This window comes from Amblyraja radiata, chromosome 1 (genome assembly GCF_010909765.2).
Source record: "Amblyraja radiata isolate CabotCenter1 chromosome 1, sAmbRad1.1.pri, whole genome shotgun sequence".
NCBI classification, from domain to species: domain Eukaryota; kingdom Metazoa; phylum Chordata; class Chondrichthyes; order Rajiformes; family Rajidae; genus Amblyraja; species Amblyraja radiata.
In genome coordinates this window covers 55,116,584-55,130,772 of record NC_045956.1, presented here as the reverse complement: position 1 = coordinate 55,130,772, position 14,189 = coordinate 55,116,584, and the positions used below count along the sequence as shown (strand labels likewise).

The 14,189-nt window shown below is 44.5% G+C and overlaps 1 protein-coding gene across 3 annotated transcripts in view; it reads left to right on the top strand.

Moving 5' to 3' along the window:
- The window catches only part of aimp1 (aminoacyl tRNA synthetase complex interacting multifunctional protein 1), a 50,462-nt gene that overhangs the window by 8,352 nt on the left and 27,921 nt on the right, over window positions 1–14,189 (top strand). For 2 of the 3 annotated variants that reach the window (XM_033022126.1, XM_033022122.1), the window contains exon 2: window positions 10,552–10,685. In XM_033022126.1, coding sequence (XP_032878017.1) covers window positions 10,571–10,685 — 115 coding nt within the window. In that variant the 5' untranslated portion in view covers window positions 10,552–10,570. Of the gene's footprint in view, window positions 1–1,371; window positions 1,530–10,551; window positions 10,686–14,189 lie in introns of those variants that run through there. The other variant, XM_033022129.1, reaches the window with a different exon arrangement.

Sequence of the window (14,189 nt, the reverse complement as noted above, 5' to 3'; positions counted from 1 at the left end):
CAGTATTTTCCTGACTGCTGACCTTTGCAAATTCTAGCCAGTTCACAGGCAAGGAAACAAAGCAAAACAGAGACACAAGAGAGTGTGAACACTGTCACAGACTCTGCCCATTACAAAAGCAAAGTAAGTTTTTCTCTTGAGATTTAGTTTAGTATAGAGATACAGGGCGGAAGCAGGTATTTCGGCCCAGCAAGTCCGTGCCGTCCAATGATCCCCGCACACTAACACTATCCTACACACGCTAGAGACAATTTACAATTACACCAAGCCAATTAATGTTGAACATTTTTCACGAGTTAACAAGTTTCCTGAGTACCTGCCGTTAGCATTACGAGTTGCTAAGTTACGTCCACGGGTTCCGACGTTCCCCCTACGTTAATTCTACGTGATTACCACGAGTTTGATTTGTTTTTAACTCGAGATCACTCGTGGGTGGACTCGCACCGTGAGACAGGGGTTTTATGACTTATTGCAGGTACTTCGATTTCTAAGCTTGACAACGGGTCGCTCAAAATGGGCAGAGCAATAAAACCCTAAACTTTGATGCCACAAAGAGTAAATTATAACAGCCGCTTGCCCTAGGTACTGCAACAATGGTTATCACTACAAAGGTAACACTGTCAGATAAGATGTTAGGACAAAAAGTATTGTCAAAAAGGAATGAGCATCTTAAAAACAAAAGATAGTAGGTGGGCAAGGAGCTTTAGAGTAGAATTTCCAGATCTCAATTCTATTAGCTGGATGTGGTAATTCAATGGTAGACCAATTACACTCAAAGATGCTGAAAGTGTCAGAAGTGGAGGATATGTCACTGGCTTGTAGAGGCAGAGAAGATGGAGTAAGGCCATGGATTGACTTGCCAATGGTAATGTTGAAAGACCTTTCTTAAGAACCATTATGAGTCACTGATCCTGGGGATGATGCTCAATAGTACTTGCTGCAAATTGGGTCAAAGGCAGGAAACCTTTGGATTCACTTGTGTCTATGGGTGGAAGAAAATGGAAAGTCATCCAAGGATTCTGGTCTCACAAATCCAGCAGTAGTGTGATGTGGATGAGTATTTGTGTAGTAGATAAGCTGAGAGGCAAGATTTGGGCGACATAGAAATATAAATAGCATCTTTGTAATAGTGTTAATATGTGGTCGAGTTCGTATTAGTGCAGACTTGCAAGAAACATGGGAAACATATGACCAATGAATGTTGTTGAGATAAGGCAAGACTAGTATTGCAGCAGTAATATACTAAACATTCTTTGGATGTATTCAACAGTCCGAGCCAATCATGTTGAAGCTTCAGACAGATGAAGTCACCATCAAATGCCATGTGTTTTGGTCCGAGGATATTTTCAGATCTCTATTTGAGATTTGGTTACAGAGACATAAGGGAGACATTCAAACATTGGAAGTGCAACAGAACTGATCCCAGGAATTAGCTGCTTTACTTTAAAGAAGGGACCTGGGAGAATTCGGCTTGGCAGACTTTTTTAAAGTATTATCCAAAAGATTACAAACCTGAGGAATACAAAATAGTAAGTGGTATGTTAAAAGTAAATCTTGATCAATTATAAAATGGGAGTCGCATAAGTGGCAAACAAGTGAGGATACAATTTTACGACCGAGATCTGTACAAAATGATTAGTGGATGGAATATCTTTGAGTGTTTATCTTTATTGGTTAGGAAGCCTGAACATTGCAGTGGTGGAACTTTATGACCATTCTGGCATTGCTGAAACTCTAAGACAGTGTAATCTTCATTTTCATTATCTTTTGAAGTGTGATTCTGTTTCATAGTGACCTGACTAATAACTTGCACAGAAAGGGTTCCAGAAAAGCTCTTTACATCCCTGTGAAATGGTCACTTGGCGTATACAATATGTGCATGCAATTTGATTTTGGTCGGACTGTGTAACGGATTCTAGTTTCACATAACACTGGTATGCAGTGTTTATTTATGGACTAACACGTGTTGTAGTCCTCCTAGCGTTTTTAAATAGCAAGCCTATCCCGTACATTTTATCCCGAGTGAGTCTTAATAATTTAAAAAAAATTTGAATGGAAAGTGATAATAAATTTTTAATAATAATAAATTTTATTTATGGGAGCCTTTCAAGAGTCTCAAGGACACCTTACAAAAATTGAGCATGTAGAGGAAAAACATGCAAGGGGAATGAAATAAATAGTAGAGACATGACTAGTACACAAAGTAAAGACAGAATTCAATACAAAACACAGTATGAGGCAATTAATGCACAGATGAAAAGGGACGGGGACGTGGGGCTAAGGATAGGCAGAGGTGAAGAGATGGGTCTTGAGGCGGGACTGGAAGATGGTGAGGGACACGGAATTGCGGATCAGTTGGGGGAGGGAGTTCCAGAGCCTGGGAGCTGACTGCGGAGGTTGGACTTGTGGATGGAGAGGAGACCGGCTGATGTGGATCTGAGGGACCGTGAGGGTTGGTAGGGGGAGAGGAGGTCAATGAGATATGGGGGGGGGCAGATATTGGAGGGCTTTGTAGGTGAGGATCAGGATTTTGTAGGTGATCCGGTGGGAGATGGGAAGCCAGTGAAGTTGTTTGAGGACTGGAGTGATGTGATGCCAGGATTTGGTATGGGTGATGAGTCGGGCGGCTGCGTTCTGGACCAGTTGGAGTCGGTTGATGAACAAAGCTTTTTAATTTGACATGTCAAATAGTTAGTGTGCAAATTTAAATACGTTTACAAACTTTCCCAAATGTTACTGCATTTGATTATTAGACATTGATGTTTATTGATAGTGATGCAACATTGTGTACGAAAGGTAGACACAAAATGCTGGAGTAACTGAAGAACTGTAGAAGGATCTCACCCCGAAACATCACCCATTTCTTCTCTCCAAAGATGCTGCCTGTCCCGCTGAGTTATTCCAGCATTTTATGTCTACCTCCGATTTAAACCAGCATCAGCAGTTCTTTCCTACACATTGTGTACAAAAGTGCATTTGTTATGAATTATTGCCATAAATAGTTTTAACATTGAAATTGTTTTATTGGTAATGATAATGGTTAAAATCTGATATTATTATTCTTGTATACTGGTCTTGAGCTTAGTATGGCACAAAAGGAGGAAGGTTATGAAATATGCAGAAAATCCCTGGTTTTACTTATTTTTATTACTGTTTAATTTCGATAATCAACTGGACAGCTGCATTATAATACTATTCAAGAGATTTAATTTTCATTATTAATGCATCATTGCATCAATGTGATGTATAGGGAAAGTATAACTAATTGCTGTTCTGCAATTAATTTATTACAAATGTGCACTTGGCAATTTGAAATATTCTGAATTCTTTGGTAGATTAAAGTTACAAATGTCAGTGTTCTGCTATTTGGCAGTAATTGAGCTACTTTGAATGTGAGAAAGGTATTGATATTAAAGGTAGATGCAAAGCTGGAGTAAGGCAACAACTTTGGACAAAATGGATGTGATATTTCGGGTCAGAACCCTTCTTCAGACTAATTGTAGTTAGGAGAGTGTGGAAATGGGAAGATGTGATTAGTGCTGAGATCATGTTGGAGATTTCAGAAGTGTCAGAGGGTATTTGTATTTAGTTTCAGAATGTAATGTTACATTAATTGAAATCAATAATTAAAATGTACATAGATATTTTAATGTTTATAATTCAAGTTTTTGGAATATAATGCCAGTTAAATGCAGAAAGAAGAATCTGAGGTTACAGCCATGATTACATTACATTTAAAACATTGTGCATACTCAGAGGAGATGTGGATTAAGTTTATGTGGGATATAATTTACATACACATAGGATGGCAAAATTTAAAGTCCTATAGATTTTAATCTCTGTCTACATATTGAATAGATTAACAACTGTTCTGTGACCAACAACATTTGAATCCAACAACAGTGCAACCGTTATTCTTCTATGGTTTAACTTAATACTTGGTTCATTGTATTGCATTTGCTTTGCTGTCTGATGAATCTTCCGCAATATAAAAGCCCTGTCCCACGGTATGAGTTGATTTCAAGAGCTCTCCCAAGTTAAAAAAAAATCAAACTCGTGGTAAGCACGGAGAATGAACGTAGCGGGTACGTCGGAGCAGGTACTCGGGAAGACTCGCTAACGGCAGGTAAGCACGGGAATACTCGTGAAGATTTTTCAACATGTTGAAAAATGTCCACGAGAACCCCGAGTACCAACGAGTGGCCATTACCGTAATGCCCCTGTCCCACTTAGGAAACCCGAACGGAAACCTCTGGAGACTTTGCGCCCCACCCAAGGTTTTCGTGCGGTTCCCGGAGGTTTTTGTCAGTCTCCCTAATGGTCGAAAGTGGTTTCCGGTTCTTCTATGTTATCTGTTCTGTCTTACCTTCCACGACCTGCAACCTCCGGCAACCACCTGCAACCTCCGGCAACCACCTTCAACTAGCATCTCAACCGGCTTCGACTAAAAAATTACCGATTTTTAAAACGGCAACCTATTTTTAGTTGCGGCCGGTTTTTTATTTTTTGAAATAACCTCCGGAACATAGAAGAAGCGGAAACCACTTTCGACCATTAGGGAGACTGACAAAAACCTCCGGGAACCGCACGGAAACCTTGGGTGGGGCGCAAAGTCTCCAGAGGTTTCCGTTCAGGTTTCCTAAGTGGGACAGGGGCATTAGTCTCCGAGTTCGAATCAGGGCAAACTCGGGAGAGCTCTTGGAATGAACTCGTACCGTGGGACAGGGCTTTTACTGAAGGTAAGAACATGTATTCCAGAGCTATGCTAAAGCTTTTAGTCTCTTGGAAAAGCTCACAGTTCCAATTGTAATGACTTGATAGGTGTGACATTAATGCTAACTTACTTGACTCTCACTATCTGCTTTAAACAAAATGATTCCAGATTTGATTTTCAGCCTGCAGTGATTAGGCTAATGCCAACTGCAGTACTGTAAGGGGGATTGTTATTTGTTTCAGCCTTTAAGGTAAGGAGAAACATTCAGGCACATTTGATGTGATCACTATCACAAGAATCAAGGTTTTTTTCTCATGTGTCCCAGATAGAACAATGAAATCCTTACTTGCTGCAACACAACAGAATATGTAAACATAGTACACTGTAAACAATATGATAAAAGAGAAAATAAAGTTCAGTGTTATATATATACACACACACGTATGTATATATGTATGTGTATATGTGTGTGTGTGTAAATTACAGCAGTGTTTATACATAGTCCCCCAATTTCAGGGCACCATAATGTTTGGGACACAGTAATGTCATGTAAATGAAAGTAGTCATGTTTAGTATTTTGTAACACATCCTTTGCATACAATGACTGCTTGAAGTGGGCGATTCTTTGGGTGTCTTCTCTGGTGAAGCTCTGCCAGGCCTGTTTTGCAGCCATCTTTAGCTTATGTTTGTTTTGGGGGCCAGTCCCCTTCAGTTTTCTCTTCAGCATATAAAAGGCATGCTTAATTGGGTTCAGATCGGGTGATTGATTTGGCCACTCAAGAATTGATAATTTTTTAACCTGAAGAGTGTTTCTCATCTGTCGGACAGATGTTTGGGGATTTTTCTTTATTACAGAGAGAATTCTTCTATCATCAGTTGCGGAGATCTTCCTTGGCCTGCCAGTCCCTTTGCGATTAGTAACTCACCAGTGCTCTCTTTCTTCTTAATGATGTTCCAAACAGCTGATTTTGGTAAGCCAGTTGTTTTGGCTGATATCTCTAACAGTTTTATACTTGTTTCTCAGTCTCATAATGGCTTATTTGACTTTCATTGGCACAACTTTGCTCCTCATGTTGATAAACAGCAATAAAAGTTTTCAAAGGTGATGGAAAGACTGGAGGAAAGACTAGGTGCTGAGAGCTCTCTTATACCTGCATTAAGGAGGCAATTAAACACATGTGAGCAATTACAAACACCTGTGAAGCCATGTGTCCCAAACATTATGGTGCCCTGAAATGTGGGGGACTACAATACAATACAATACAATTTTATTTGTCATTTGAACCTCATTGAGGTTCAAATGAAATGTTGTTTCTGCAGTCATACACACAAGAAAAAGACCCAAGACACAACACAATTTACACAGACATCCATCACAGCGCATCTCCTCTTCGCTGTGATGGAAGGCAAAAACTTATCCCTCCCCTGCACTCCCCATTCCCCTCCCGATGTCAGAGTCAAAGCCCCCGGCGGGCGATGGTAATTGGCCCGCGGCCATTAACGCCGCGCCGGGTGGTGCAAGGCCGCACTCCGGGTCTTGGTGTTGGAGCCCCCGGCGGGCGCTAGCAAAATCCCCCAGCCATTCCAAGCCGCGCGGGATGGTGATATAAGGCCCCGCTCCAGGTACTCTTCGACCCCGCAACTCGGGCGGGAGAAGTCGCCGTTGCGGAAGCCCCGAAAAGCGGTCTCCCAGCAGGGACCCGCGGGCTCCCGGTATTACTGTCCACCAGACCTGCAGTAAGCCTCCGAATCTCCGGGGGTCCGGTCGCAGCAGCGCGCCACCACCGCTCCGAACTCGGCCAGCTCCACGATGGTGAGTAGGTCCGCAGGCTCCGTGACTGGAGCCCCAGGTCGTTCCTGCTGGAGGCCGCTCCACGTTGCTCAGCCCCAACGACAACGGAGACCCGACAGGGAAAAGGTCGGGTTCTCCGTGCAGGGGAAAGATTTTAAAAGTTTCCCCACCCCGCCCCCACACACACACACGTACCCCGTCAACAAGTCTAAACACAGATGTAATTTCTACATGGTGAAACCAAAATGTATAAAAATGGCCTTCAATAAAATCTGACAATGTGCACTTTAACCACGTGATTTTTTTTTCTATTACAAATCTAAAATTCTGGAGTACAGAGGCAAATAAATAAATAATGTATATAGATATATATAAAGATCTATAGATATATAGATAAATATAAATAAAAAACATATTTTCATCTGTGGCAACTTGTGACATCATGGGTGAGATGTACAAACGAGGAACTGCAGATGCTGGTTTACAAAAGATACCAAGATCAGAACTTAGTGTGAATGCTCTTTGTAAAAACAAAAGTATTTATTTAACTGCTCAACAGTTGAAACATTTGATTGCCATGCTATTTTAAAAAAAAAACCTGCGGTTGATTAATTGGACAAAATGTTTATGTATTCTGTTGTATGTGTATAAACATAAAAAACATTCAGTGGAACATGCAGGATGGTGATAGCTGCTAAAGGGACATTAGATTATTCCGCAGGAACATTGGAGAGAGAGTGAATGAGGGACATATGTCTTCATAAGTCACTTAACTGATTTTGCACTGATTGCTAAGAATATATGCAAAAATACAGAAAATGTTGGAAACGTACAGAAAAACGGTAATTCCTGCCATTATCATTGCTTCTTTGGATTAGTAATGTCATAACCTATCTTTTCAGCTTTGGCCTGTTTGCTTAATGTTTAGTCTTGTAGTTTTTCCATTGGTGTTGCACTGGGCTTTGGTTATGGATATATTGAACATCAGTTTCAAGGGGGTGGTGGGGGTTGAAGGAGTTTTATTGATATTTCTACTTGGCAAAATAAATACTTGAATCAAGTCTTTAACAATCCCATTTTTGCAATGTGTTTTTGATCCTTGAGCATTATCATTTCTGTTTATCCCATGTTTGTAGATTTCCTTAAAATATTTTCATTCTTTTCCACTTCATCTATGAAATGTACCAAATCATATTTTTTAAAGACAATCAGAAATGTTTGATGCTGTTAATTTATACCTTAAATGTTTCAATAGCCTTATTTTAACAGTATTTAACTATTCATTGTTCCCGACGATTGCATAAAATTAAATCAAAATAAGCCCAACATACAAGCCCAACCGGCTTGTGTTGTTGGTGTTTACCCTCCGCACATGGCTGACTCTACTGAAAGTAATAACCTCAAGTTGCATGCCATCAATTTTCTTCCTGAAGCTTTTGCACATGTAGTACACACTCAGAATACTATGTTTCCACTATGGCCACATGCCACCTTGAACATCTTTATGCACCACAGATTCATATAAACCATGACACCTTGATGATAATAACATCATCTGCCTTTATCTTCTCAATCCTCCTCCATACCTTGTGTCAAAGTTCCAATACCCGTCTTCTTCTTTCGTGTGGCGTGCACAGCCTAAAGTTGTTGGACAACTTGTACTATTTGATCTTCTGTTTGTGCACATCGAGTCGATTGCATTAGTCGAAACAGGGCGGACCACATGAAGGTTGCAATCTTCCACCCCAATACCCGGTGTATCTGTTTGACCTGCATCCTTTAATCTTCCAAATTCGGCCCATCCTTCAGCCACTTGGAGCAAAGTACATGGGTCGAAGAGCTAAGGCCATCTCAATCTTTTAAACAACATGAAATAATCTAATATCACAACAATATCACCTTCTGTACTTGCATAAGATGTATTAATGCCTTCGATTAAAAAAAAAATGTTAATTAATTGTTCTGATTAGTTGTTCTGTAGGAATGCAGAATACAAAACTGTCACAGAGGTCAGCATACTTAATCTGTTGCCTTGAATTTATTCATTACATTTTCTTGCCTTTTTTATAACGGCATAGAATGAGACCATTCAGTCCTTTGGATCGGTGAGGTCTCTTAATCCTACTCCCACCTGAATTCCTTGTATCCCTGCAATGTCTTTTTTACATATGTCCATCGACTCTCCTTTTTATTACTGGCTGCTGTGAATTGAGCTTCAGACTACCTTGGACAAGTATTTGAATTAATTCTACCTAAATGCTACAGAAGATTAATTGGAGCTTCCATTTGACATTAATGTTAATCGTTGCACAGTGGGAAGAATGAGAGAAAATAACTTTTCATTAATTTTATATTTAAATAAAATAACAACATTTGGAAGCCTCATCTCCCAGTCATAGAGTGATACAGTGTGGAAAGAGGCCCTTCGGCCCAACTTGCCCACACCGGCCAACATGTCCCAGCTATACTAATCCAACCTGCCTGCACATGGTCCATGTCCTTCCAAACTTGTCCAATACATGTATCTGTCTAACTGTTCTTACCTGTTGGGATAGTCCTAGCCTCAACTACCTACTCTGGCAGCTTATTCCATAGAACCAGCATTCTTTATGTGGAAAAAGTTATCCCTCAGATTCCAATTAATCTGTTCCCCTTCACCTTGAACCTATGTCCTCTGATCCTCGATTCCGCTACGGTGGGCAAGAGATTCTGTGCATCTACCTGATCTATTCCTCGTATGATTTTATACACTATAAGATCTCCCGTCATCCTCGTGCGCTCCAAGGAATAGAGACCCAGCCTACTCAACCTTTCCCTACAACTCAAACCCTCTCGTCCTGGCAACATCCTCGTAAATCTTCTCTGAACCCTTTCAAGTTTCAAGTTTGACAATATCTTTTTTTATCTAACATTTTGTTTATCTTTTCAAATCCTACATTGTCACACTCCAGGTAAAGTTACTACCTGAGTTCAAACCATGCTACCAATTTTAAGATGGTGATATTTCTTTACCAAATAAAATGATTATTTCTATTCTTTGGCTTGAAATATATTTGCCAGATTTTTAACCTTCCAGTTACCATTTTTTTTTTTTTTGCCCTCATCTGTTCTATTATTTTGACCTTTGTTCTTTGGTCTGGAGGTTGCTGACTTATTGCATTGCCTCTGCCTCACATTCTCTGCGACAGGTTCTCTGGATGCTTTCAAGAGAGAGCTAGATAGGGCTCTTAAAAATAGCGGAGTCGGGATATGGGGAGAAGGCAGGAATGGGGTACTGATTGGGGATGATCAGCCATGATCACATTGAATATCGGTGCTGGCTCAAAGGGCCGAATGGCCTACTCCTGCACCTTTTGTCTATTGTCTATTGATACAGTTGTAATGCTGGAAAATCTCAAGACAACCAGTGTCTAGCTTCATGTGTGCCTGGGCTTGTGCACCAGTATCTCTCAGATATGTAAATGCTACACCAAGGAGCCAAGCATTCAGATGCAAGGGAATGCCATCACTTGCATGTCTTCCTCCAAGTTGCACTCCATGTTGATTTGGAAATTCATCAGGCTCTTCATCATTGCTTGGTCTAAGTCCTGGAAGATGCTCACCATCAGCATTGTAGGGACTGGAGAGGATTAGAAGGTGGCTCGCCTCCACCTTCGAAAGGGCAATTGGAGATGAGTAACAAATGCAAGTCAATCTTATATCTTGAAAAAGAATAAATAGCTTTCTAAGAATTATGTAACAGCTTCTCGTATGATAAACTATTTTTTTTTTAAATGCGGGGAATTCAAAGCATATTTGGCTTAAATTGATAATGAATTTTGTTTTCACTACTTCGATCTGTATCAAAAACATTACATGATATTAGCAGACTCTATAAAACATAATGATAAATTCAATTTCTGTTCATTGTTAGCTGTTCTGTTAAACAATGAAGCATATTTGTTGGAACACTTAAATCTTTCTTACCTGCTCTTTCGAGATTTAAAACTTTTTTAAATGATGTGAGTTGGTATCTTTGAACAGAGTTTCTCTTTTTTCCCTTCAGGTTTCTGATTCGTCAATTAATGAAGATGTCTAATGATCATGCTCTATTAAGTCGCTTGGAGCAGAGGGCTGTTGAAGCTGACCAAGTCATTGAATACCTTAAACAACAAGTGGCACTACTTAAAGAGAAAGCAAGTACGTTTGTTAATGTATTGTTATGCTCATCTTTTTCATAATTTTTTCACTAAGAATTCTGATTTAACAATATTACATCATTTGAGACGAAGGAATAAAATGGGGCCTAGACTCTCGCACCAATCCAATCTACTGTGCAAGTATTTATAATTGTATGTAAAATCAATCTGTCACTTAAATTTGTCACCGAGATGGATTAATGTTGAAATTACCAAGTATCTCTTTGGCTGGTTATGGTTGATTGATATTATGTGAAATATTATTTAGAGACTAGACAAAGTGTAGACCTGTTGAGACTGCTCCCCCAACGCAATATTCCACCACTCACCCTTTCCCCCAACGCAATATTCCACCACTCAACCTTTCCCCCAACGCAATATTCCACCACTCGCCCATAGCCCCCAACTGTGCAGGCGTGGCTCATTTCCCCTCATCCCCCAGCACTCCCTCCTCTTCATCCTCCCGCTTCTTTCCCCTACTCCTTTCCCATACTCCCTCCCTCCATAACTCCTCTCCCCTCCCTACCCTCCTCTATACCCCATTCCTCACCTCCCCCTATCCCCCCACTATCCCTCCTGACCTGGGGGGGGGGGGGGGGAGCAGGAGGGATAGTATGGGGGGATAGGGGCTAACTGCACACAAAGTTAGTAGGTTCACATTCCCACTATCACCCTCTCCTTTATCCCTCCCTCTCCATCTCCCACTATCACCCTCTCCCTTAACCCACATCTCTCCACCTTTACCCCTCCTGCCCCATCTCCCCCTCTCCCTCACCATCTCCCCCCTCTCACCTCTCCATCCCCACCCTTCACACCCTACCTCCACCTGTCCGCTCTCCCTTACCCCACACCTCTCTACCATCACAACCCATCTCTCCCACTACCCCTTCTCCAAAACCTCCCTCTCATTCTCCCTCTCCATAGACCTGAACCGCTGAAAATTTTCCGTTTTTATTATAGGTTGCCAACATTCGTAGATTTTTAAAAAATGTTCACTTTCTACTCTCCCTGTGTTTCCCCACTCCCGCCAGCCTCCTCTAGCACTTTCGCTCCTCCACCACACTCCATCCTCCAAACCACTTCCCCTCTCATCTACCACTTCCACCCAACTCCCCCCACCCCATCTTCATCTTGCACCCACTCCCTCATCCACCTCACACTCTCACCCCTCTCCATCAACCCTTCCGTGCCATCTCCCTCTCCAATCCACTCCCCACCATTTTCCTCCCCCATACTACCCCATCACCCTCATCCACTCCATTGTAGGTCTATTCCCCACCTCTTTCATTCATCCCAAACTCTAGCCTCATCTTCCTCCTCCACCCTCTCCCCTCGCTGCCCACTCTCCCACCACAATTCCCTCCCCCATCCCATATTTCTCCTCCACCCTCACCTCACCCCCATCTCCTTCCTCCACCCCACTCCCTCCACCTCCCTCCTTCACCTCTCCCCATCTCCCTCGTTCACTCCACTCTTGACTCATCTACCTCCACCATCCTCCATCCTCCCCATCTCCACCCCACTCTTCTCCATATCTCCCTACTTCACCCCACCCTCTTCTCCACACTCCCCTCCCCATTTCTTTCCTCCACCACCATCTCCCTCCTCCATCCCTCCCCATCTCCCTCCTTCACACACCCTCTCCCTCCCCCACCCCTCCCCATCTCCCTCCTCCACCCCTCCCCATCTCCCTCTTCCACCCCTCCCCATCTCCCTCATCCTCCTCCCCTCACTCCCATTCCCTGCCCCAGCACCGACCCAGGTCGTAGAGCAGTACCAGGGTCTTGAACTCGGCCTTGTTCTCGTACTCGGTCTGGCCCTGGCTGTAGGTGGCCAGCAGGCGGGCGAAGCACTCGCGGACCTGTGCCTTGATGGAGCTGGGCTCGCTGTGCCGGGGGTGGGGTAAAGGTGGCGGGTGGCCGAGCCAAGCGGAGGCTGTGCTACAGGATGGCGGCAGCAGGGTGGCCCTTGAGGTGCTGGGACACCATCTACGCAGCCGGTCCATCACAAAGTTGTGGACGGGGGGCCAGGGCTCCGGCTCGGGCATAACTCCAGACCCCGCTCGGCCGGGGCCTGGGCTCCAGATCCGAGCTCGGCCCTGACTCCAGCCCCAGGCTCGGCCACTGCCTTGACCCAGGCCCTGGGCTTGGGCACGTCTCCAAGCCCTCAGCTCGGCCGTCGCCTGGCCTTCAGTCCAGGCCCCGACTTCATCTCTGGGCTCGTCCCTGACACCGGAACCAGGCTCGTCCTTGGTTCCAGCCCAGGCCGTGGCTTCTTTTGCGGCCGCGGTCAAAGCCCCATCCCCACTCCTTCTCCGCGGAGCCGGTGGTGACCTCCAGCCGACTGATGCCTGACGTGGCCAATCAGTGCGGCGATGGCGAAGGAAAGGGCGTCGCCGTCCGGCCCTGGCGATGACTGGCAGGAGAGGAGACCAATCTGTGTGGTGCTGACTGACAGGAGAGGAGATTAATCTGCGCTTACGCGGTTTTTAAGATTTTTACACCTTGATAATTTTTAAACTATACCATCGATCGGAATAAAACGTGTTGCACTTGAGCACAGGAAAATGGTGAATAAGGTGGCGAAAAATCATAGAGCTATCGTGTACCGTTTTTGCGCAAATAGACAAACCACGCAAACCGGAAGAGCACAAGATCAGAGTTTCAGTTATGTATTAGACTAAGTGGGACCCGTTGGGTCCCCCAATGCAACCCATTCCCAATACAATATTCCACCACTCACCTGTTCCCCCAATGCAAATGGTCTGTAACCGCGGGACGGGGGCGTCTCTTCAGGCGGGGAGCGTCCTGCAGCCAGGGGAGGGGGACAGCTTCAGGCAGGGCCTGTTGGGGGCTGGTGGGGGGTTGTGGTAGGGGAGGGGGTGTATTGGAGGGTGAAGGGGTGTGGATGGTAAGGGGGGGTGGTGTGGGAGGAGGGGTGTGTGGGAGGGGGGTGTGTGGGCTCACCGGTTCCCGGCCCCGGCTCCGACCGCACACAAGTGTGTGGGAGGGGGGTTGTGGGGGTGCGGGGGTAGGGGGGGGTTGCTGTAGGGGAGGGGGGGTTGTGGTCGGGGAGGGTGTGTATGTGGGAGGGTGGAGGGTGTGGGAGGGTTAAGGGGGGGGAGTGTGTGGGAGGAGTGTGGGAGGAGGGGTGTGTGGGAGGGTTAAGGGGGGATGGGGGGGAGTGTGCGGGAGGGGGGTTGTGCGGGAGGAGGGGTGTGTGGGAGGAGGGTTGTGTGGGAGGGGGGGTGTGTGGGCTCACCGGTTCCCAGCCCCGGCTCCGACCACACTCAGCGGCTCCAAGACCCGGCTCCGGACTCACTCAGTAGCTCCCGTCCCCAGCGTATGTCGCGCTCACAGCCCCGCCCGCGGAACACAGCCACACTGTTCCTTCAGCTTTATACTCGGCGGCGGTGATTGACAGCGGGTGCCGGAAGGGGCGTCGCTGTCCCAGCAAATAACAGACCAATAACTTTTGTAATATTTCACCGATCGCAACAAAACCT